Consider the following 22,753-nt stretch of genomic DNA (forward strand, 5'->3'; position numbering starts at 1 on the left):
TGGCGAGTGAAATTTATCCAACTGATTTTTTTATTGAGTTATTTATTTTGTGTTATGTTTAATACTTTTAATGACTTACCTTATATTTAAACAAATAAAACCTAGAGTGATCTCTATAGTTAGTTTTTTTTAGCATTAGAAATAAGGTAAACAATCTCGATGTGTCTTTTAATTGAAAAACACATTTTAAAAATAAGTTACGGCAAATATGTAACAATTATGAATCTAATACGATCATTTATATTCTTCTGCTTTCATAAGTAATAGTTTTTGATTTTTAAAAAGCGTTTTTCAATTAAACGACATGTCAAGATCGCTTACCTTCTTGCAAGTTCTTTCTAATGCTAAAAAAAACGAACTATAGTAAGTATATGAGATAAGCATCGATAGTTAAGCTTACTAATATAGGAACTCCCTAGGTACCTGTCATTAAATTTTTGTCCCAAAATTCAGATTTCTGCTATTAAGTCTCTAAAAGATCTCAGAAACTTGGATCTTAGTTAAATAATCTCTAAGCTAAGCTAAAGTCTCTTTAGAGACTCAAAACAATAATTGTTCACTGTGAAAATTAAGTAATCATAATAAAACCTACTAAAGAGCTGCTATTTAGCTAAAATGCTCTGGCAAATTTAGTAAACTAACTCTGTTATAGTCACTACAGTCACTACACCTTATAAAACAAAGTCCCCCGCCGTGTCTGTCTGTATGTTCGCAATCAAATCAAAAAAGACTGAACGGATTTTCATGTGGTTTTCACCTATCAATAGAGTGATTCTTGAGGATGATTTAGGTGTATAATTTGTTAAGATCTCGTGTGACTCGTGCGAAGACGGGGCGGGTTGCTAGTTATTAATGTCTTTGGTAGTATTAATTAAATTTGAATAAACATCAGTTTTATACTTTGTATGTGATCTTCTCAGAAACATCCTGAAACTTATCTCACCAAGGTAACAAGGAATATATGATCCGATCCGAATCATTCGCCTTGGTTACACGGACACGAACGCAAACAAAATGTAACGAACCGCCTAACACGTGACTAGGGGGCCTTATGCGTAGGTGAAGAGATTCTACTAAACTAAGAGATAGCTACGGAAAACGGTCATAGATTTCAAGAACAACGAAACCTCTCTATAATTAGATATTTTTTATTAACTTTTCTTCCTTTTTGGGGTTCCGTACCTCAAAAGGAAAAAACGGAACCCTTATAGGATCACGCGTGCGTCTGGCCGTCCGTCTGTCACAGTCACAGCCTATTTTCTCCGAAACTACTTGACCAATTAAGTTGAAATTCGGCACACATATGTAAGTTTGTGACCCAAAGATGGACGTGTAACGTAAATAGAATCTCAAATATTTTTTTAAAATAATTTTAAGATAAATAGTTTAGCAGTAGTTATTCAAGAAAATAGGCAGTAAATGACCATCCCCCCCCCTTTTTATCTCCGAAACTAAAATACACAAAATAGTTCTTTACCTATAGATGACAGGAAAACCTATTAGAAATTTGCAGTCAAGCGTGAGTCGGACTTATGTACGGAACCCTTGGAACGCGAGTCCGACTCGCACTTGGCCGGTTTTGACAGTGAAGCCGAGAAGATAATGCAGGTGCTTGGCATCCCTGCGTTTCCTTAATAACAGGCGGTGTAATGTCACACTATAAATCGTCTGCAATAGACGCTAAGGCCAATGATGATGATGATTAACTTGCAATATATCGAAGTATGTAACTACATACTTCGATATATTGAGCCGTTTCAGTCAGATTTGACCCGTACAAACATAAATAGTTATTTATGTTTGTACGGGTCAAATCTGACTGAAACGGCTGAAATTTAAACCAAATTAGTTAGAAAATAGGGTTGATTTTCCTTTATTTCACATTTTATATAACGTCAACCTATCCAGGCTTTTTATTGTAGGTAATATATTATCCTTTTAAAATCACATTGGGCACGACGAGGTTAGAAAAGTATATTGTAGGCACTGTTACTTTAGTACCAATTTACCAATTCGTAATAAAGGCAAGAAGCACCCAGCTTAATGTGTTCTATCTTCCAAGTAGCCCCTCGACCTCACTAGATTCTTTGCCAAATCGCTCTTTGCATTAATGATAAGGTAATTTCAAGAATAGGCACAGAAACAACGGAAAATTAACCGTGACCATGAACCAAAATCTAAGTGTAAGGCCTGAGTGGACGCTCGAGTTGGGCGTGCAGCGAAGCGGGGCGTGCGGCGTGCATGTTAAACAAATGCGCACGTATAGGAGCGGCCTTAGTGCACGCTGCTCACATCACGCGTGAGCCCACAGCCACGCTGCACGCGTCGCCGAGCGAGCGTCCACTCAGGCCTTACACGATCTTAATTCGATTTCCCACGATGCCCCGCATCGCTGGAGGTATGGAGGTACAGTCGCCATCAGTTATAACGGAGCGGCCAAGGTGTTCACATACAGGGTGTCCCAAGAAGTAGTGATATACTGAAGCTGGGAGGTAGAGGACCTAGAGGGCTATCTGAATCACCCCCATGTATGTTCCGCGATTTTTCGTATTTTCGGAGTTATGACTTTTTTTAATTTTTCACCTATCGCCGAGTACGATGAGATTTTTATTTATGGTGACGTGAATTATTGCGGTAGATGCTTGATTTTTTTTGTGTGCTACGCTGATAGATAGGCCAATTCAGTATGGTAACATTTACTATCGTTAGATCTTTGAATGGAATTTAAAAAAAAATTAATGTCAAGAAAGATAAAATTACCCAGTATGTTCACAACTTCAAGGGCGCTTAGAAAAATAAAACATACTGGGTAATTTTATCGTTCTTGGCATTAAATTTTTTTTAAATTCCATTCAGAGATCTAACGATAGTAAATGTTACCATACTGAATTGGCCTATCTATCAGCTTAGCACACAAAAAAAATCAAGCATCTACCGCAATAATTCACGTCACCATAAATAAAAATCTCATCGTACTCGGCGATAGGTGAAAAATTTAAAAAAATCATAACTCCGAAAATACGAAAAATCGCGGAACATACATGGGGGTGATTCAGATAGCCCTCTAGGTCCTCTACCTCCCAGCTTCAGTATATCACTACTTCTTGGGACATCCTGTATATCTGCACACAACTCAATTCTCAAGGCGATAGAGTGCTTGTTCAGATATTTTTGACCACCTTGGCCGCTCCGATATATCTGATGGCGGCTGTACTGCAAGCGACTGCGGGGGATAACGACGATGATTTGAAATTGAAATTGAAATTGAAATATTTATTGTCATATTGTGAGTTACAATGATCTTAAAATTATGTTAAGGTAGAATCATCACAATCAACCGCGATGCGGAGTACAATATTAATACTAAAACTAATCTTACAGCTAAATACTTATACAAATATCATGCCATTACATGTGATACGAATAAAATGATTGGTACTATGTCAATGAGTAAATTAATAAATATTACTATTCGTACGAATTATTGTTCGAAGACATAAAGTGGTCACTTATCTTATAGTAAGATTTTTCTAGGCACCATTTATAAAGTTTACGTCCGAAGTCAGGTTGTTCAAGTATTTTAATTTCATTAGGCAAGTGGTTAAATGTGTGAACAGACATATAAAACACACTCTTTCTAAAGTAAGCTGTTTTGTGATCAATGGGATAGCACAAGTTAAAGCCATGGAGTTTGGACGTTATTCTCGGATTGCTTTTTTGTATATTAAACTTGTGTAGATTTTTTTTCACATAAAGACAGATTTCATATACATATAAAGAGGGGACCGTTAGTATTTGTAATTCCTTGAACAATGGTAGGCACGAGTCTCTACTTCGGGCGCTACAGATCGCCCTTACACATTTTTTCTGCAGCTTAAAAACTCTGTTAATGTCTTTGCAATTGCCCCATAAGATGACGCCATAGCGGAGGTTGGACATTATATGGCCATGAAATGCCGATATCGATGCTTGCCTGGAAGCGATATTCCTCAATCTACGCAGAGCAAAGATAAACCTAGTCAATTTCTTAATTAAGTGTTCAATATGGACTTCCCAACTATTGTGACAATCTATCATAACGCCTAAAAATCGCAAAGATGTTACGCTATGTATCTTTACATTGTTATACATAATGTTGATATTTGTGGGGTCACCCTGAGGAGCATGAAATTCCATATAATTTGTTTTATTTAAATTAACTCTTAACTTATTATTATCTAGCCAAACATTAATATCATGGAAAACAGTATTTACTTCAAACTCGTAAGTAGCAGGATCTTTGCAGCAAACAACAACGGAACAATCATCAGCAAACAGAGTTACTTTGTGCTTAGTAATATTAGGTAGATCATTTATATATACAAGAAATAATAACGGACCAAGTATACTGCCTTGTGGAACACCCTGTTTTACAATTTCAACGTCAGAGTGAAACTTTACTATAGTTTGAGTCTTAGGACAGTATTTTGTGGTTTCGGTTAACTGTTGCCTGTTCACTAAATACGATTCTATCCAGTCCGCACAGATCCCACGTATGCCATATTTATGCAATTTGTCTAATAGAATATTGTGCTGGACATAGTCAAACGCTTTTGACATGTCCATGAATATTGCTGTCACGGGCAACCTCTTCTCTCTGCTCTCAGCAATATCTTCTAGCAACTCAAGTATAGCCGACGTTGTAGACCTGTTCTTTCTAAAGCCAAATTGACGATCAGACAGGACATCAAACCTATCAAAGAAATTTAACATTCGAGAATACATCACCCGCTCAAATACTTTAGATATTATGGGAATTAATGCAATAGGTCTGTAGTTATCTGAAACACGCTTATCACCTTTTTTAAAGACCGGTTTAATTATACTAATCTTTAATTTATCGGGAAACGTACCCTGCATAATTGAAAGATTAATGAGGTGACTGAGTGGTAAAGCCAACACCTCCGCATTTTCTTTGATTACAGACGTTATAAGCTCGTCATAACCACATGATTTCGAGTTACGTAATGATTTTATGACCTTTGTTATTTCAAATTGATCTGTTGGTTTTAAGTAGATGGTAGAAGTATTGAACTTGATGTTGTCTTTTCCAACGTTATCCGGTTTATTGGATTCATTTTTCTCCATATTTAGAAATTGTTTATTAAAAGCGTTCGTAATGTCTTGTGGATTAGTAAGCGTTTCTCCTTTAAAATTCATATCGCCTAGCGTTTGGTTGGGTTTATCTTTACCTAGTTTGGCGTTTATAATGTTCCAAGTTGCTTGGGCTACATTCCCTGCATTGGAGACTAAGTTTGTGTTTTGGTTTTTTTGTGCTTGTCTTATGCATTTCTTAAAAATTCTGGAGTAGTTTTTGTAATGGCTTTTAATTTTCTTTTTATCGTTTTTATTTTTTGTGTTAACGAATTGCATAAATAAATTCCTTTTAGTTTTAGAAGCAGTCTTCATTCCTCTGGTAATCCAGTTCAACTTTTTATTTGATCTCACCCGAACCGAAATTAAAGGAAAACAAAGTTTGAAATATAAGAGTATATCATCGTGAAAAAGATTAAAGGCTAGTTCACAATCGTTACAATTTAATACTTCAGTAAATGATAAACTATTGAGACATTCTCGGAATTTGTTGCAATTTGTTTTGGAATAGTCACGTCTCTGAATATACCAAGAATTTGGAGTTAATTTTATATTGGCTGGGATTTCAATTACTTGTGCAGAGTGATCTGATAAATTCAAGTGATGAACTTTAGGGGTATCTTCAATATCAAAATTTGTGGCTATATTGTCAATGCAAGTAGACGATCGTTCAGTTATGCGTGTGGGTTCCTTAATTTGGAGCTTAAAGTTATAGCTTAGTAATGTGGCTTCAAGATGTTTAGCAGCATCAAGATTAGATTTAAACAGGTCAATATTAAAATCTCCACATATTATTATTCGTCTATTGTTTGTAGACTTTTTGGTCAGCATATTAAGAAGTCTATCTAGCTTTCGGAAAAAACTATCCAAATCCCCTGTCGGTATTCTATAAATGCATACAATAGTAATATTATAACAAGGAATGTCAATACCGCAGCATTCGAATATCTTTTCCTGGCAAAGCTTTTCAATCCATGATAGTTCAGTATATTCAAAATCCAAATCCTTTTTAGCAAGTATACATACCCCTCCCCTTTTTTCCAAACGTCTACAGTAGAAGCACAAAGGTTTGTAGTGTTCAAGTACTAAGTTCGTTTCATCACCTAACTTAATAAAGGTTTCACAAAGACATATTATATGGATATGGCGACATTTTTCCTCAAATTCTTGTAAAGTTAGATCTAATATATCTTGCTTATTTAATACACCTGCAATATTTTGATGGAACAATGTGAGTTTTTCAGGAGGGCCGAAAAAACTGCAATTGAGTACCAGCTTCAGCACGTGCGGGTTCCGGTATTAGCGCGGTGTTGTTTGTTTGATTGTGGTTTAGATGTATATTGTCTATACTTTGTGTACACTGACTGTCCAAATTATGTTTGTGTTCGGTCTTTTGGTGGGGCAGTTGTTGTTGTACTTCGGTGGGCTGTTGCGCTGAAGTTCGACTCGCTAGGGTCGGAGTATATTTATTTCCATTGATGAAAAGGGTGCTGTTTCTTATAACTGCGTGGTTTCCTTTTTTGCGCTCCTCGCGAAGACGCTCCCTAAGTTGTTGGCGGGTTTTTAGTTCTTCACCATCCAGAACTGCAGAGACTGCGAGTCCAGTGCCTCTAAAATGACGTGCGTTGTCAAGAACATATTTTTGCATCCTTGAGCTTAGGAGTTGAATAAGGATAGGGCGACGGCTTCCCTTTTTCCCTAGCCTCTTTACGGTTTCAATGAAACCGTTTATTTGAATGTGTAAAATATCATTAAATACGTGACTAATACGGGGATATAGGTCGTTTTCGGTTTCACCATAGTAATCATCTAGTCCATACAGTACGAACTTTTTCGGGCTGTTTTCTTCAGTGGTCGTTGTTTTCCCGTCTAAGCGGGCTCTCAGTTCACGTATTTCGGATGTTAGTGTCTGGTGTTGAAGCTCTAGATCCTCCATTTTTTTTGTAGTTGTGTGCAGTTCCTGTGCTATTCTTTTTTGTTCTATTGTTATGGTAGTGTTTTTTTGTGTAAACTCGACTTGAACCTTCTGGATGGCTAAATCGATTTCAGTTTGTATTAATTTCCTTAAATCGTTTACTACAATAGTGTTGTTGTGTTTTAGTTTTGCGTCTAATAAAGTACTAATTTGTTCTATGGTCACACTCTGCTGTCCTTCTGGGGGCTGTTGATATTTAAAGGTGTCGCCTAAAGAGCTTCGGTTGGACTCATCTAATACCATCACGCATGAACGCAGTTCACCGTGATTTTCGTCAACTGACATGCCTGATGCGTTTAAATACGACGTGTCGAACATTCTTCTAACTGGCGTGCTGTCGTTCTTTCTACGAGTTGTTACGTTAATGCAACATGGACATCGCCATATCCTATTTAGGTCCTGCAGATTGTCGGTATAATATTCTAGTGTCATCCCAAGGCATCTGAAGTGGTAAGTGTGTGAGCAGGCTACGCATTCCAGTAGTTCTGATCGGCTTTCGATTAAATTAGGGCACGCATAACAATTCATTTTTGTGTTTGTTGTCTAGGTATGTGTTTACAAAATAAAATATTAAAGCGAGCGTTGGTGCTGCCTACTAGCGTCCTCTTTCGGAAGATGGTTGACTTATTCTTTGTAACTATCTCTGTAAACGTGAGCGATTTCTGAACGTGTACTTTCCGTCAACTGTCACTGTCACAGTTGTCACTAACGTCAGTCTTAAATCAGCTGGTTTATTCTGAATACCGTTCTTTTAATTTGAAGTTATTTCCGATTATTTCCGAGTATTTGCTGTTAATTTTGAATGTTCTATGTGTGCGTGTGTTTACAGTTATGTCCATTAGTCAGTTAATGTGTTTTTTAGAACAATACAGCTCACCCGAGTGTTTCTATGATCTTCAACTTAACGAGCACTGTTGGTGCCATAACTTCGGGCAAGATTCTTCACTTATTACACGGTTTTTACACTTATTCTTAATATAATTAGCGCAGCTTATCCACACGGTGTAGTTCTCTCAACACGGTGTAGTTCTCACACAGATGATTGATATTTTCATCACACTTGCTCGTAAAAGGTGTTATTACACGTAGGCGATACGGTCCGTAAATCCTAAATTTCGACCTAGGGCTGTAATGTAGTTACGTACGAAATCAGGCAGAAGATTTATTTATTTTCCATTTTTTCCTCACAAGTCTGATGAAGGGTTGTACAGGAATTACAAACTCGTGTTAATAAAGCCCTCGACTTCGGTTTCGGGATTCAATTCACATTCACACTAGTTCGTAAATTCTTGTTTACCGCTCTTAATACACAATGTAGGTACTAATTGCTTATTCGAGCCTCAAACTATCTCCATACTAAATCGGTTCATTCGGTACCTACGGGATAGTAACGTAGGTATAATGTAGGCGATCTCAATCTCGGAAGGACTTTCCAAATTGCGTAGGATTTCCGTGGGTATGTATGTCTATGCTAAATATACCTATATACAAAACAAACAGAACTTAAGGATGACTCGCGCTAGCCCGGGCCCGGGCCGGGCCGGAGCTTCCGGCGCTTCCTTTTCTATGGAAAGAACCACGTGATCACCGATCAGCCGTCATAGAAAATGACATGTTAAACATGTGGCAAACCCTGAAATCGGTAACCATTTTGGCCCACCTTTCAGGGTGCACGCGGCAGACATGTCCCGCCCAGTCCCATTTAAGCTTGTTAAAGTTAAAACATGTTATGATAAACTTGTGATACAGCCTAAATTCTCTTTCTATTATTAGAAGTTAAAAGTACCTCCAGTTAAATGTAAACACATTAATTTAGTTACATTTATGGCAGCCACGATATAACTGTTTAAGATTTGTACACGGAAGTGAAATGAAACTATTATTTACAATTAACTGCATTTTGTGTAACATCAGCGGCACTTTTATGACGGCAGTTAGACCGCTAAAATGGCGCCCGGCCCAGTACAGTCAGCCTCAATAGAAGCGAACGGAACACACCAAGAATATCTGTCATCCATCTTTTACCTGTGCATAGATATTTGTTCCTGAGTCATGGTTGTTTTCTATGTATTTAAGTATTTGTATATTATATATGTCACCGTAAAATTGTAAACACTCGTCATATTATAATCTCGCTAGTTACATTATAAACTGACGGTAGGCAGATTATAATCTAACCTAACCTAACCTACGTTAGATTATAAACTAACGGGTTCACAATCTTACGGTGTCATATATACCGTTGTCTGAGTACCCACAACACTAGCCTTCTTGAGCTTACTGTGGGGCTTAGTCAATTTGTGTAAAAAATGTCCTATAATATTTATTTATTTATACCTCCAGTACCCAGAAGATAACTTTGTGGGCACTGGTCTTGGTCAGTTTGTCTTTCGTGTGATATGATTTCTTTTTATAATTTATACGTGTATTTCTATTTGAAATAACACATATGAAAATATTTAAAAAATAGTTTTTTCTTGGCAAAAATATACAGATAAAAAAACCGGACTAGTGCGAGTCGGACTCGCCCACTGTACTTTTTAGTATTTGTTGTTATAGCAACAACAGAAATACATCATCTGTGAAAATTTCAACTGTCTAACTATCACGGTGATGAGTTACAGCCTGGTGACAGACAGACGGACAGTGGAGTCTTAGTAATAGGGTCCCGTTTTTACCCTTTGGGTACGGAACCCTAAAAAAAGGGACAAAAACAAACTTACACATAACATTACAACGCATAACATTACATTACATGACACATATTAGCCACGAAAAACGTAAAATAATTTGTTTTTGCTTCCTAGTAATATCTTCACAGTTTGCATTCCAAAGTATCTGTCCAGTCTAATTGTTCTACATATTAAAAGATACACGCAGATTCCTAATTTGACATGTCTTATTTCATTTTCATTATGTGTTACCGGCTGCTGACTGTACAGGCGATAAAAGAAACAATGTTCGTGCTAAGATAGCGTGGATGCGAGCCAAAGACATGCCGTTTCGGCCAATCAGACAATTTAAAGTTATCTATCGCATACATTTAGTTAAACGATGGAGGATCTCAAGTTTCAATCTGTAGCGTGCTCCACTTTAACTTTATTGAGAACTACCGAACGACAGCGATTCACTGTAGAACGACGTCATAGGATCAAGGAGGGAACAGTGACTCGGAAAAATTGCCGGGTACAGTAGCTCACGCAACCTAATTCCAACATGAAACATTCAGTACTTTTCTTCTTCCTCGCGTTATCCCGGCATTTTGCCACGGCTCACGGGGGCCTGGGTCCGCTTGACAACTAATCGCAAGAATTGGCTCTAGTTTTTACGAAAGCGACTGCCAGCTGACCTTCCAACCCAGAGGGGAAACTAGGCCTTATTGGGATTATTCCGGTTTCCTCACGATGTTTTCCTACATAAAACATTCAGTACTAATCGAATGAATTCAAATGGACGAGTACCTAATGGCTATTCTAACACGTAAGGGTACTACAGTGTTTGCGTTTGGGCGACGGGGCCACTGTTTGTGTTGAGCCGCTGTTCTCACCTTGACCCTACTTGTGGTTGGACATGAGAATTTTCCTGTATTAATTTTTTATAGTGTTGACAAAGAATCGTAGAATTTGGGAAGGATAGCGCTGAACAGATTCCGAAGATCCTCACTAAAGTTCATAGATTTCTGTTAGGGAAAAAAAAAGGTTGATTCTGAAAACAGAAAATTCTCATGTCTAACCAACAATTAAATTTGACATTAACAGTAACATGTGTTTGTAAAGATGAAGATAGCATTGTTTTATAAACTCTTTCATGCTGCATTACAAAGTTATATAACCCTCATACCATTACTAATTAAATTAACAACGCGTTTCGATTAATATGGTTTGATTTTCAAAGCCATTTCAAAAGATATCATTTAAAAAAAATGTTTAAAAAAACGAATCAACCGCCAAGCATAAAAAAAAATATTTAAAATATTTTTCACGGTACAAACTCGTTCAAAAAACAAAAGCCGGTTCGTGTTCACATTAGCGACTCTATTTCTTTTCTTATAAAGTTGTTTTTCGAACAGCATATTTGGTTTCAATATGGTTACGGTTTTGATATTTCGGGTTATAGCTTGAGGTTTTTTTTATTTAAGGCCCTGGTTTTGTGGGTTTCTATCAGACGGCCGGACGATGGCGAAAGGCAAAGTTCTGTGGTTATCTGGTAAATAAGTTAAAATTTTATCTATGTTAGCAGTCTCTAGGTTTTAGAAAATTACAATTGTTTATTTAGAAGTGGTAGACCTACACCATAATTTAATTAAACTAATTTTAAGTTTATCTCACATATTTTTAGATACTCGTGCGACAAGTTTTGGAGAGCATAGGTCTCCATTTTCAAGATGGGCGCGCGTAAAATTAACTTAATTTTAGTGTGACTCACGACAGTTTAGTTAGTATGATCACTACAAGTATAAAACAAAGTCGCTTCCCGCTGTCTGTGTGTCCCTATTGTATGCTTAGATCTTTAAAACTACGCAACGGATTTTGATGCGGTTTGTTTTTAATAGATAGAGTGATTCAAGAGGAAAGTTTTTGTATAATTTGTTAACCCGTGCAAAGCCGGGGCGGGTCGCTAGTTATTTATATAACTAGTCCAAATTCAACACTGGAAATCTAACAAATACTCGTACTTATACCAGTATCCTCTGATGAGTTAAAAGTGTTAAAACTCCACCGCCGATATGTCAAAAAGAGATAATCTTCACTAAATCGGCCAATCCGTGTTTGGGATAAATAGAAAATTTCTTTGTGCACAAATAACCTGTCCCGTAATCACCATTCATTTGTTTCCGGACACGTGTTATGCAAATTATGCAATGCACAATCTAGTGCAAATCGCATTTTATGCAACGTGACGCGTGATTTGATAGAGACTGTCAGCTAACTTTGCACCGACTTAAATAGAACAAAGTGAGGGAGTGTCATTATAAACGTGATATTTTCGTAGAAATTTGACATTTTTACGCAATTTAATGTATGTAATGTATTAGAAGCAGAAGTATTTATAGGGGCATAGCTATTATACATTTGTATGGAGTAGCGGTTGTCCAATATTCTCTTAATATAGTTTCTGCTCGAATCGTTCAATGTAAACGAACTAAATATAGCTATTCAGTTTGTCCAGTTCAATTCATCGAATGAATCAATTCAAGTTAATTATAAGTCAATCGGAGCAGTTTCAGTCAGTAACTAAGTTAAGTTAACAAACGTTAAGTGATTTAATATTTAAACGGCAAATAACGGTCTTTGCTAACAGTTACTTATAACTAGTAAGTATACATTTTAGTTATGAAATATTTATTGAATTAAATGGTTTTAAAATTTAGTTTAATATTTTATTGAAATTCATATTTAATCGGCTTTCAAAAGAAAATAAGCGGTGTTGGCCGAGTGGATATGACGTTCGACTTTCAATCCGTAGGTCGCGGGTTCAAATCCTGGCTCGTACCAATGAGTTTTTCGGAACTTATGAACGAAATATAATTTAATATTTACCACTAGCTTTTCGGTGAAGGAAAACATCGTGAGGAAACCTGCATACATCTGCGAAGAAATTCAAAGGATGTATGTGAAGTCCCCAATCCGCATTGGGCTAGCGTGGGGACTACAGCCCAAGCCCTCTCACGCATGAGAGGAGGCCTGTGCCCAGCAGTGGGACGTATATAGGCTCAGATTAGTATTATTATATCAAAAAGAAAGTGGTTCTTTTGTTTTGTAGTATGTTGTGTGGATGTATTTTATTAATAGGTAATCGATATAATTTTTTTGCGACCGATATATCGGTTTCTCGAAAACAGTTGGACCGATTTAGAAAGTTGAAGCCACTCTTCATAATTAAAGGCACACTTAAACTACGTATAAGTAATAATTATGTGTGCTTTTTATTTCGTTAGAGGAATTGATTTGATAATGAAGACGTGATGAAGACTAACACTAAAATACATAAGTAAGTAAGTAAATATTTTACAAAAGTATAATAGAAGTATATCACTACATAGTGTACTCGTAAAACACGCTTCCCGATGTCTGTCTGTCCCTATGTATGCTTAGATCTTTAAAACTACGCAACGGATTTTGATACGGTTTTTTTTTAATAGATAGAGTGATTCAAAAGGAAGGTTTATGTATAATTTGTTAACCCGTGCGAAGCCGGGGCGGGTCGCTAGTACTCGTATATACTCGTAAGAGTAAAACGTAACGTAAAACGACCTACATTAAAATATACTGATTTCAGAGTTAACACCAGTTAGTAATTCCTGTACCGACCGTGGCACACACAATATTTTTCATCGCTCTTTTTAGGAAAAAAAAAAACTTCTGTTTAGTTTCGGACGTACATTACAACCCTAGGTCTACATTTAGGACCGTATCGCTTATGTGTAACAACACCTTTTACGAGCAAGTGTGATGATGCTTCGCACGAATCGGATGACGACATTAACATTCCTCTTGAATCACTCTATCTATAAAAAAAACCGCATCAAAATCCGTTGCGTAGTTTTAAAGATCTAAGCATACATAGGGACAGACAGCGGGAAGCGTCTTTGTTTTATATGTACTATGTAGTGATATTTTGCCACGTTTCACAGTACACAAAAAAAATTGTTTCAGTTCTCCTCCTGGGCTCGGCACTCTCGCAGCCGCTGCCGGCACCGGAGCCGCAGCTGGAGCAGCCCTGCCCTTGCTCGGAGCCCTGCCCCGGCTCGTGTCCGAGCTGCCCCAGCCCGTGCGACGGTGGCGCCATCAACGTAGCCCCCTGCAACCCTGGCGGCCCGCAGGTCAACTACGCTTATGGCCAGTCACAGCCAGGTACTACGTCGGTAATCTGATCTGGACCAGCCCTGCCCCGGCTCGTGTCCGAGCTGCTCCGGCCCGTGCGACGGTGGCGCCACTGCAACCCTTGCGGCCCGCAGATCAACTACGCTTATGGACAGTCACAGCCAGGTACTACGTCGGTAATCTGAACTGGACCAGCCCTGCCCCTGCCCCGGACCGTGTCCGAGCTGCCCCGGCCCGTGCGACGGTGGCGCCATCAACGTCGCCCCCTGCAACCCTGGCGGCCCGCAGGTCAACTACGCTTATGGACAGTCACAGCCAGGTACATACTACATCGATAATCTGAACTGGACCAGCCCTGCCCCTGCCCCGGACCGTGTCCGAGGTGCTCCGGCCCGTGCGACGGTGGCGCCACTGCAACCCTTGCGGCCCGCAGGTCAACTACGCTTATGGACAGTCACAGCCAGGTACTACGTGGATAATCTGAACTGGATCAGCCCTGACCCTGCCCCGGACCGTGTCCGAGCTGCCCCGGCCCGTGCGACGGTGGCGCCATCAACGTAGCCCCCTGCAACCCTGGCGGCCCGCAGGTCAACTACGCTTATGGCCAGTCACAGCCAGGTACTACATCGGTAATCTGAACTGGACCAGCCCTGCCCCTGCCCCGGACCGTGTCCGAGCTGCTCCGGCCCGTGCGACGGTGGCGCCACTGCAACCCTTGCGGCCCGCAGATCAACTACGCTTATGGACAGTCACAGCCAGGTACTACGTGGATAATCTGAACTGGATCAGCCCTGACCCTGCCCCGGACCGTGTCCGAGCTGCTCCGGCCCGTGCGACGGTGGCGCCACTGCAACCCTTGCGGCCCGCAGATCAACTACGCTTATGGACAGTCACAGCCAGGTACTACGTCGGTAATCTGAACTGGACCAGCCCTGCCCCCGCCCCGGACCGTGTCCGAGCTGCTCCGGCCCGTGCGACGGTGGCGCCACTGCAACCCTTGCGGCCCGCAGATCAACTACGCTTATGGACAGTCACAGCCAGGTACTACGTGGATAATCTGAACTGGATCAGCCCTGACCCTGCCCCGGACCGTGTCCGAGCTGCCCCGGCCCGTGCGACGGTGGCGCCATCAACGTCGCCCCCTGCAACCCCGGCGGCCCGCAGGTCAACTACGCTTATGGACAGTCACAGCCAGGTACTACGTCGGTAATCTGAACTGGACCAGCCCTGCCCCTGCCCCGGACCGTGTCCGAGGTGCTCCGGCCCGTGCGACGGTGGCGCCACTGCAACCCTTGCGGCCCGCAGGTCAACTACGCTTATGGACAGTCACAGCCAGATACTACGTGGATAATCTGAACTGGATCAGCCCTGACCCTGCCCCGGCTCGTGTCCGAGCTGCCCCAGCCCGTGCGACGGTGGCGCCATCAACGTAGCCCCCTGCAACCCTGGCGACCCGCAGGTCAACTACGGTTATGGACAGTCACAGCCAGGTACTACGTCGGTAATCTGAACTGGACCAGCCCTGCCCCTGCCCCGGACCGTGTCCGAGGTGCTCCGGCCCGTGCGACGGTGGCGCCACTGCAACCCTTGCGGCCCGCAGGTCAACTACGCTTATGGACAGTCACAGCCAGGTCCTACGTGGATAATCTGAACTGGACCAGCCCTGACCCTGCCCCGGACCGTGTCCGAGCTGCCCCAGCCCGTGCGTGCTTATGGACAGTCACAGCCAGGTATTCATAAACCTTTGTCTAGAACGTATTTCTCCGTACCCCAGTATCTTTATAATAGCGGTGCAAAGCAACGAGGGATGGGAACACCCTCAATTGATGGTCACCATCTCCAGCTTGTCCACGAGCCGAACCACTAGTGTCATCGCGCCGAATATGCCCGAACTAGTGAGCGGCATACTAGTTACTAACACAAAATATATAATAAATAAGCCGTTTTGACTTATTAATATAATGGTAGTAATTGCTATAACTGTTCCAAATTTTAACTGTTTACGTCAAATGGTCTCTGAGAAAAACACATTTAACCGATTTGCAAAACCGAAGTGATCCCATAAGTGTACCGTGAACAACGTTTTGCACGGAACACTAAATAGTTAATACACACATAATAGTACACATAATAGTACATAACTCAATTGAGAGTGGTCGAACGCTGCACGCTGTAAATTAAATAAACTGACATTATAAAGCGATTTTCTCACTGGTCTCATCCACTGTGATAATTATCATCTAAGAACATAAAAAAAATGTTTTTTTCTTCCCAGGAATAATAACCGTGAGGCCAGGCCAGATCCGGTTCCCACAGCAGCCGCCCATCGTCGTCCGCCCGGGCCCCATCTCGCTGCCACGCCCCCAGCCCATCTGGGTGAAGCCCCGGCCTGTCTATCCCCCCGCTCCCGCACCTATCACCGTCAGGTAAGTCAGGATTTTAAATAAATGTCGCCGTTCGGAGTCGAAACTCTGGGGCCGTGGGGGCCCAGTGCGAAATCTTTATACAAAGAGATTTCCGAGCGCCTCGTAGATGCGTCTGGTGACCAGAGGGCTGGCAGCTACTTCGGCCAGAGACTAAGTCTGGCCATTCAAAGAGGTAACGCTGCCAGTCTTCTGGGCACCATAACTCAGGACAGCGAGCTAGGGAGCATTTTTTATTTATAAGTTTATTTTTAAGTTTATTTATAAGTTTATTTATAAGTTTATTTCTAAGATTATTTTTAGTTTTATAATGCATGTACTTAGTTTAGTTTGTATTTTTATGTCACAATAAAGATTTGGTAATAAATGTCATATACTAAGAAAAAGTGACCAAGGCCTGAGATGATCCAGTTAGAAAGGTCGAACCATACTGTTCTACCTTAGAGGTGGCCAGGGGGCGCCATAAGCCTTCAGTAAGAAGTGCATATACTTGGAAAAATTCGACCTCTGCCGAGGTGGCCCAGTGGCCGAATGGCACAGGCACCTGCCGCGATAGCAGAGGACGCTGGTTCGATTCCAGCCTGGGGCACTGGAGGCCTTGGTCACTTTTTCTTAGTATATGACATTTATTTAAAGTTTATAATTTATATAGTAGTGTGTCTACTTAAAATAAAAACAAATTAAAATATTTTCTGAAAATAATTTAATTTGTTCTAATACATGTCAGGATTGTTGGTCCTTTGTCAGGATATTGGCGAGTGTCAGGATTTATATTTTTAACAAGCAGAAACGTCCGCGAACGATGCTATTAAGCTTAGAATAAACTTGTGGGAAAATTACTGTCTTTATGAGACTTGACCTTGAGTGTCAGGTTTTTTTAAAACTCAACTGCTAGCGCCCGGGCACCATCTAGCTTTCCATAGTCGAACTAAGTGAAATGTGGTGTGTAAAAAAACTAAGTGGAATTTTAGAATTCCTCGTGGTTTGATGTTCGAACTAAGTGGAATTTTAGAATTCATGGACGGCGAGAAATTAAAATCCCTCCTTGGCATGAAAGATATCGGACCACGTAGCTGGAAGGGGATTTTTAAGGAGCCATCAGATTTTTTGTCAGGATATTCCGCTTTGTCATATGACAACTATTATTGACAGATGTGTCCCGCCGAGTTTGTTGCCGGTCTCATATTGTATACCTGTTCAGCGGTGCGGTGGTTATAGCTGGTTCGTAGAGGTTGAAGAAGAGAAACTCCGTCTTGTAACCACAAGTTTTTATATTTTTTATAAAAGGAAATGAAATTAGCACATACAATTAGTTTAGGTGTAAAAATGTGAAGTCATTGTTACTATGGTTTCTATGGTAACGGAATCGAGTTCTGTTGGACTTGCCAACAATATCCTCCTCCAATTGAGGGGGGATTTAAATCTTCTCGGGGCAGAGGTGTAGGGTTGGAGCCGGTGCAGCTTTATTTGCCGTTCACAAGCGCATTGTAATTATGCCTATTTGAATAAACTATCTTTTATCTTATCTTATCTTAACTCTACCGCCAGGCCTCCGCCGGTGCAGCCGCCGCAGCAGCCCCCGTTCACGGTGAGGGTGCCGCCGGTGATGCCCCCAGTGCTACCCCCAATTTGGGTCAGACCGCAGCCCGTGCCTGTGCCTTGCCCTAGCCCTATCAAGGTCAGTTGACTGCTGAGTCCATCTAAGTTAACTCTGCATCGACTTTGTCAGTACTAAGTGTGACAGTGTCATTATAAACTTCGTATTCTTCTAGAAATGTGCCGTTTATGATGAGACTTTCACACTTTGACATTGCAAAGACGATGTCGAGTTAACTCAAATGAACATCATAAATATTTAAACTATTTTAAGTCATACTGAAATTAAAATAGATATAAATTGGTTTAACTCACGTATTAAAACAATATTAAAATCATAATTGCCTCGATGTATTTTAAATGCGTCGGAAATTCCTCTTCGAGTGGTTTGAACATTTGAGTGTGAGTTAACTTTTGCATTCATGAGCAATCCTTTTGCGGCTAAAAAGGATCTCAATCATAAGTTATTGAAAGAAAACGTGGACATATTCAAACGACATTCTAAAGCTTTGACTAACATAAGTTTTTGAGATTATATATGAAGCTCTTACTTAAATATTTGAATAGTGAAGTCGGTAAAAAACGGCTTTGATTTATCCCTTTCTCTAGGCTCCCAAACTTCAAAGTCTTCTTGGCTTTTTATCTATAAAATTTCAGGGATTCAATTTATTTTTCACCTCAGCAGCTCGAATTACTTTGCTATTTAAAAACAGTGCGTAAAATCGCATTTTGCTCACTGAGTGAGACAAAATAAACAAAATGCGATTTTGCTCACTGTTTTTAAGTAGCAAAGTACCCTTGTTCGAGCTGCTGAGGTGAAAACTTAATTGTTGGTATAGGTATCTTAAGAAAACATGAGTGAATAGGTAAGTGATGAAGAAGGAATAGGTACATTTTTCGGGTTCTCTAATATGTTCTCACTGCTGAGGTGAAAAGTTTTGTGAACTACACGAGATCAAAGTTATTTACATCTCGTGCGCTTTTGAGTCCCTTACTACGCTCAAGATTCTAAATTAGTATAGTATAGTATAGAATCTTTCGCTTGCACGGGACTCAAAATAAGCACTCGAAGAAATATCAAACTTTGATCTCTTGTTGTACAAATAACTATAAAACCAAAGGAATATAACCCTAAAGAAAATAAATCTAATGTAATTTTTCCGCTAGTCATCTCATCTTCCTCGCGTTGTCCCGGCATTTGCCACGGCTCATGGGACCCTGGGGTCCGCTTGGCAACTAATCCCAGTAATTGGCGTGGGCACTAGTTTTTACAAAAGCGACTGCCATCTGACCTTCCAACCCAGAGGGTAAAACTAGGCCCGTATTGGGATTAGTCCGGATTACTCACGATTTTTTCCTTCACCGAAAAGCGACTGGTAAATATCAAATGATATTTCCTACATAGGTTCCGAAAAACTCATTGGTATGAGCCGGGGTTCGAACCCGCATCTTTATTTATTTATAAAGAGTATTTGTATTGTATTGTATCTTATATTATATTTTCAGGTCGCCCCAAGCCCAGTCCAACCGCCACTACCGACACCATTAGTCATCATTCCTCCAAGAGTCTTAGTACCCAGTCCCCCCACCATTGCCTTCCAACCTGACCCTCCCCAGATCTTCAGGACTATAGGCTGCGCTGACGTGAGGTCACTACGAAATCCGAGTCCATGTCCGGGCCCGAGCCCTTGGTTCCCATCACCCAGCCCTTCACCCTGCCCTGAACCTTGGTTCCCTACCCCTAGCCCCTCCCCCGGCCCTGAACCTTGGTTCCCTTCCCCCAGCCCCTCCCCCGGCCCTGAACCTTGGTTCCCTTCCCCTAACCCTTCCCCCTGCCCCCTGCCTAGTCCGTCCCCCTGTCCGTCACCTTGCCCGTGCATGAACTAAGCTAGATAACTACAACATTTACTCAAAACCGGGAAGACGCTCAAACATCGCAAAATTCAAAAGTTTTTTCTAGTTGAAAAAACTGCAAATTGTTTTATATCACAAAGAATACCAAATTCAGCGCAAACAAGTAGGTACGTCAAGGAATTTAATCTCAGTACCATTTCGTATCTTATTACAGTGACAGTAGTATGAGGTCCCTAGCGACTTTCATATTGATTGTCACTCTGTCAAGGAACGAAATGGTTCAGAATTAAATTATTTGGCTGTACCATCTTCTCCACTCTCTAGAGTATATTCTGCGTTCTGTATGGTATCTGGATACATCAACTGCAAGATTATATAGTGGACTTAGGAGCAGATAGATACATCCAATAGTACAATTGGACCTAAATTGTTTTACAGTTGTCTACAGGGACCAACTCAAAGCAACTTGCGATGCATTAGTGCCTTCACCGACGCTTGTTAAATGTTTGAAATTGTATTCTATAACTGAGATATATGTTAAATATTGTATCATATATATTTGTATATATAATTTTAAGGCTACTTTTGTAAGTGTGAACGCAATTGAATATATTACGGGTATACGCAGCATGATATATGGTTTCTTTTTTTATTTCTGTTAACCAGATAACAGGACCCATTATAAGGATAAGTAATTATAAAACAAAAATCGAAATATATAATTTAATAGCCAATAAAATAAATACAGTCTTATTTTTTTATTATTAACGTTTTAATGCTTTTTTTTTTCAAACCAAATACACATGCAAAATAATTGTAGAAAATTTAAAATAATTAAAATAAGTTTTATATCACAAAAGACAGAGTGTTTAAACCAAATAATATTTACACCATAGAATTCAACCTAACAAATTATTTCAAAGCGGTTAACTTTGTTTTCTAGAAAATGCTAGTAAAATGTGTTTTGCATGTATATCAGAAGTATTTTCATGATGCTTCGTGAACTAAAACTAAAACTTGATGTTCAGAAATTGTTTTGCGCTAATTAATATTTAAATATATTGCCAATACTTAACGGTTTAATGGTCGTACAAACCAAGAAGCTGATTCAAGGATCCTTATTCTACTGAATTACTGTAAATATGAATTTACAGTAGACCCTCGATGATTATATTTTAAGATAATTTTACACAGATCGACCTAGTCTCACAGTAAGCTCAATAAGACTTGTATTGTGGGTACTAGACGACGATATATAATATATAGATATATATAAATAGGTACAATATATGCATAGAAAATATCCATAACTCGGGAACAAATATTTGTGCTAAATACACAAATAAATGCCCTTACCAGGATTCGAACCCGGGACCTCCTAATTTGTAGGCAGGGTCACTGCCAACTAGGCTAGGTGGTCGTCACAATAACCTCCGTACAGTAAGGAATGATCAGGAAATATATATACGCAAACAATTCTAAACAAACAATGAGACCAAATAATCAAAAGCCAATAGACAAATGCTGGTATTCGTTAGATGACTGATTGTATTCCAGGTACGGATATCTCCCTCCCATCTTCAAAGAATTATGGGAAGAAGAGCTATTTATAAAAAAGGAGTCGTACCTAAACCACCCAGACCTCCGCAAGATCCACAGCCAGGGTACATACCACCCCGGGCATACGGGTACCCTACACCTGCATTACAACCGTAAAATACAGTCGGTATAGTTTCGCAGACTGTAGACCCTCCAAGACCTCCCATACCTAGACTACCGTAACCTAGACCACCGTAACCCAGACCACCGTAGCCCATTCCATAGCTTACGTTTGGGATTGTTTCACAGACGGTAGTACCACCAGTCCCCCCCATGCCTAGACCACCCATACCTAGACCACCCATGTCGTAGCCCATTCCCATACCTACGTTGGGAATGGTTTCACAGACGGTAGCACCACCAATCCCACCCATGCCTAGACTACCCATGCCTAGACCACCCATGCCTAGACCACCCATGCCTGGACCACCCATGCCGTAGCCCATTCCATAGCCTACGTTCGGAATCGTTTCACAGACGGTAGCACCACCAATCCCACCCATTCCTAGACTACCCATGCCTAGACCACCCATGCCTAGACCACCCATGCCTAGACCACCCATGCCTGGACCACCCATGCCTGGACCACCCATGCCGTAGCCCATTCCATAGCCTACGTTCGGAATCGTTTCACAGACGGTAGCACCACCAATCCCACCCATTCCTAGACTACCCATGCCTAGACCACCCATGCCTAGACTACCAATCCCACCCATTCCTAGACTACCCATGCCTAGACCACCCATGCCTAGACCACCCATGCCTAGACCACCCATACCGTAGCCCATTCCATAGCCTACGGTTGGAATCGTTTCATAGACGGTAGCACCACCAATCCCACCCATGCCTAGCCCACCCATACCGTAGCCCATTCCCATACCTACGTTTGGAATGGTTTCAAAGACGGTAGCGCCACCAGTCCCACCTATACCATAGCCCATTCCCATACCTACGTTCGGAATGGTTTCACAGTGGGTAGTACCACCAAGCCCACCTATGCCCATACTACTATAACCTACTCCATTCGGTGTTGTAGTCTCACAAACCGTTGTACCTCCACCGCCTACAGAGCCTATGCCTATATTAGGTACAGTCTCACAGACCGTAGTACCACCTAAGACACCACTTATACCGTACGGATTATACCCGTACCCAAAGCTCATACTCGGTGTAGTTTCATATATTGTAGTACCGCCCATGCCAACACCCCCGTAACCTATAGGCCCTACTCCTATACTAGGTGTGGTGGTCTCACAGACGGTTGTACTGCCAACTCCGCCCAAGCCTCCACATCCTACACCTATGCCAACATTCGGTGTCGATTCACAAACAGTAGTAGCTCCAAGACC

The 22,753-nt window shown here is 40.8% G+C and overlaps 1 protein-coding gene and 1 long non-coding RNA gene across 2 annotated transcripts; one reads left to right on the forward strand and one right to left on the reverse strand.

The window, feature by feature from the left end:
• The first annotated feature begins 2,379 nt into the window (after positions 1 to 2,379).
• Positions 2,380 to 19,838, forward strand: LOC134660020 (uncharacterized). The gene is made up of 10 exons (XM_063515717.1): positions 2,380 to 2,398; positions 13,765 to 13,962; positions 13,993 to 14,097; positions 14,286 to 14,396; positions 14,581 to 14,691; positions 14,863 to 14,973; positions 15,306 to 15,422; positions 16,208 to 16,358; positions 17,904 to 18,033; positions 19,458 to 19,838. The coding sequence occupies exons 1-10, from the start codon at positions 2,380 to 2,382 to the stop codon at positions 19,836 to 19,838; spliced, it is 1,434 nt and encodes a 477-aa protein (XP_063371787.1).
• Positions 19,839 to 21,980: 2,142 nt separating this feature from the next.
• LOC134660225 (uncharacterized) lies at positions 21,981 to 22,399 on the reverse strand. Its single transcript, XR_010097856.1, has 3 exons — positions 22,183 to 22,399; positions 22,108 to 22,122; positions 21,981 to 22,068 (listed from the first exon to the last, which is right to left on the reverse strand). It is a non-coding gene; the product is annotated as an uncharacterized LOC134660225 (long non-coding RNA).
• Between the last annotated feature and the right edge of the window lie 354 nt (positions 22,400 to 22,753).

Source organism: Cydia amplana, chromosome 26 (assembly GCF_948474715.1).
Source record: "Cydia amplana chromosome 26, ilCydAmpl1.1, whole genome shotgun sequence".
In the NCBI taxonomy this organism is placed as follows: domain Eukaryota; kingdom Metazoa; phylum Arthropoda; class Insecta; order Lepidoptera; family Tortricidae; genus Cydia; species Cydia amplana.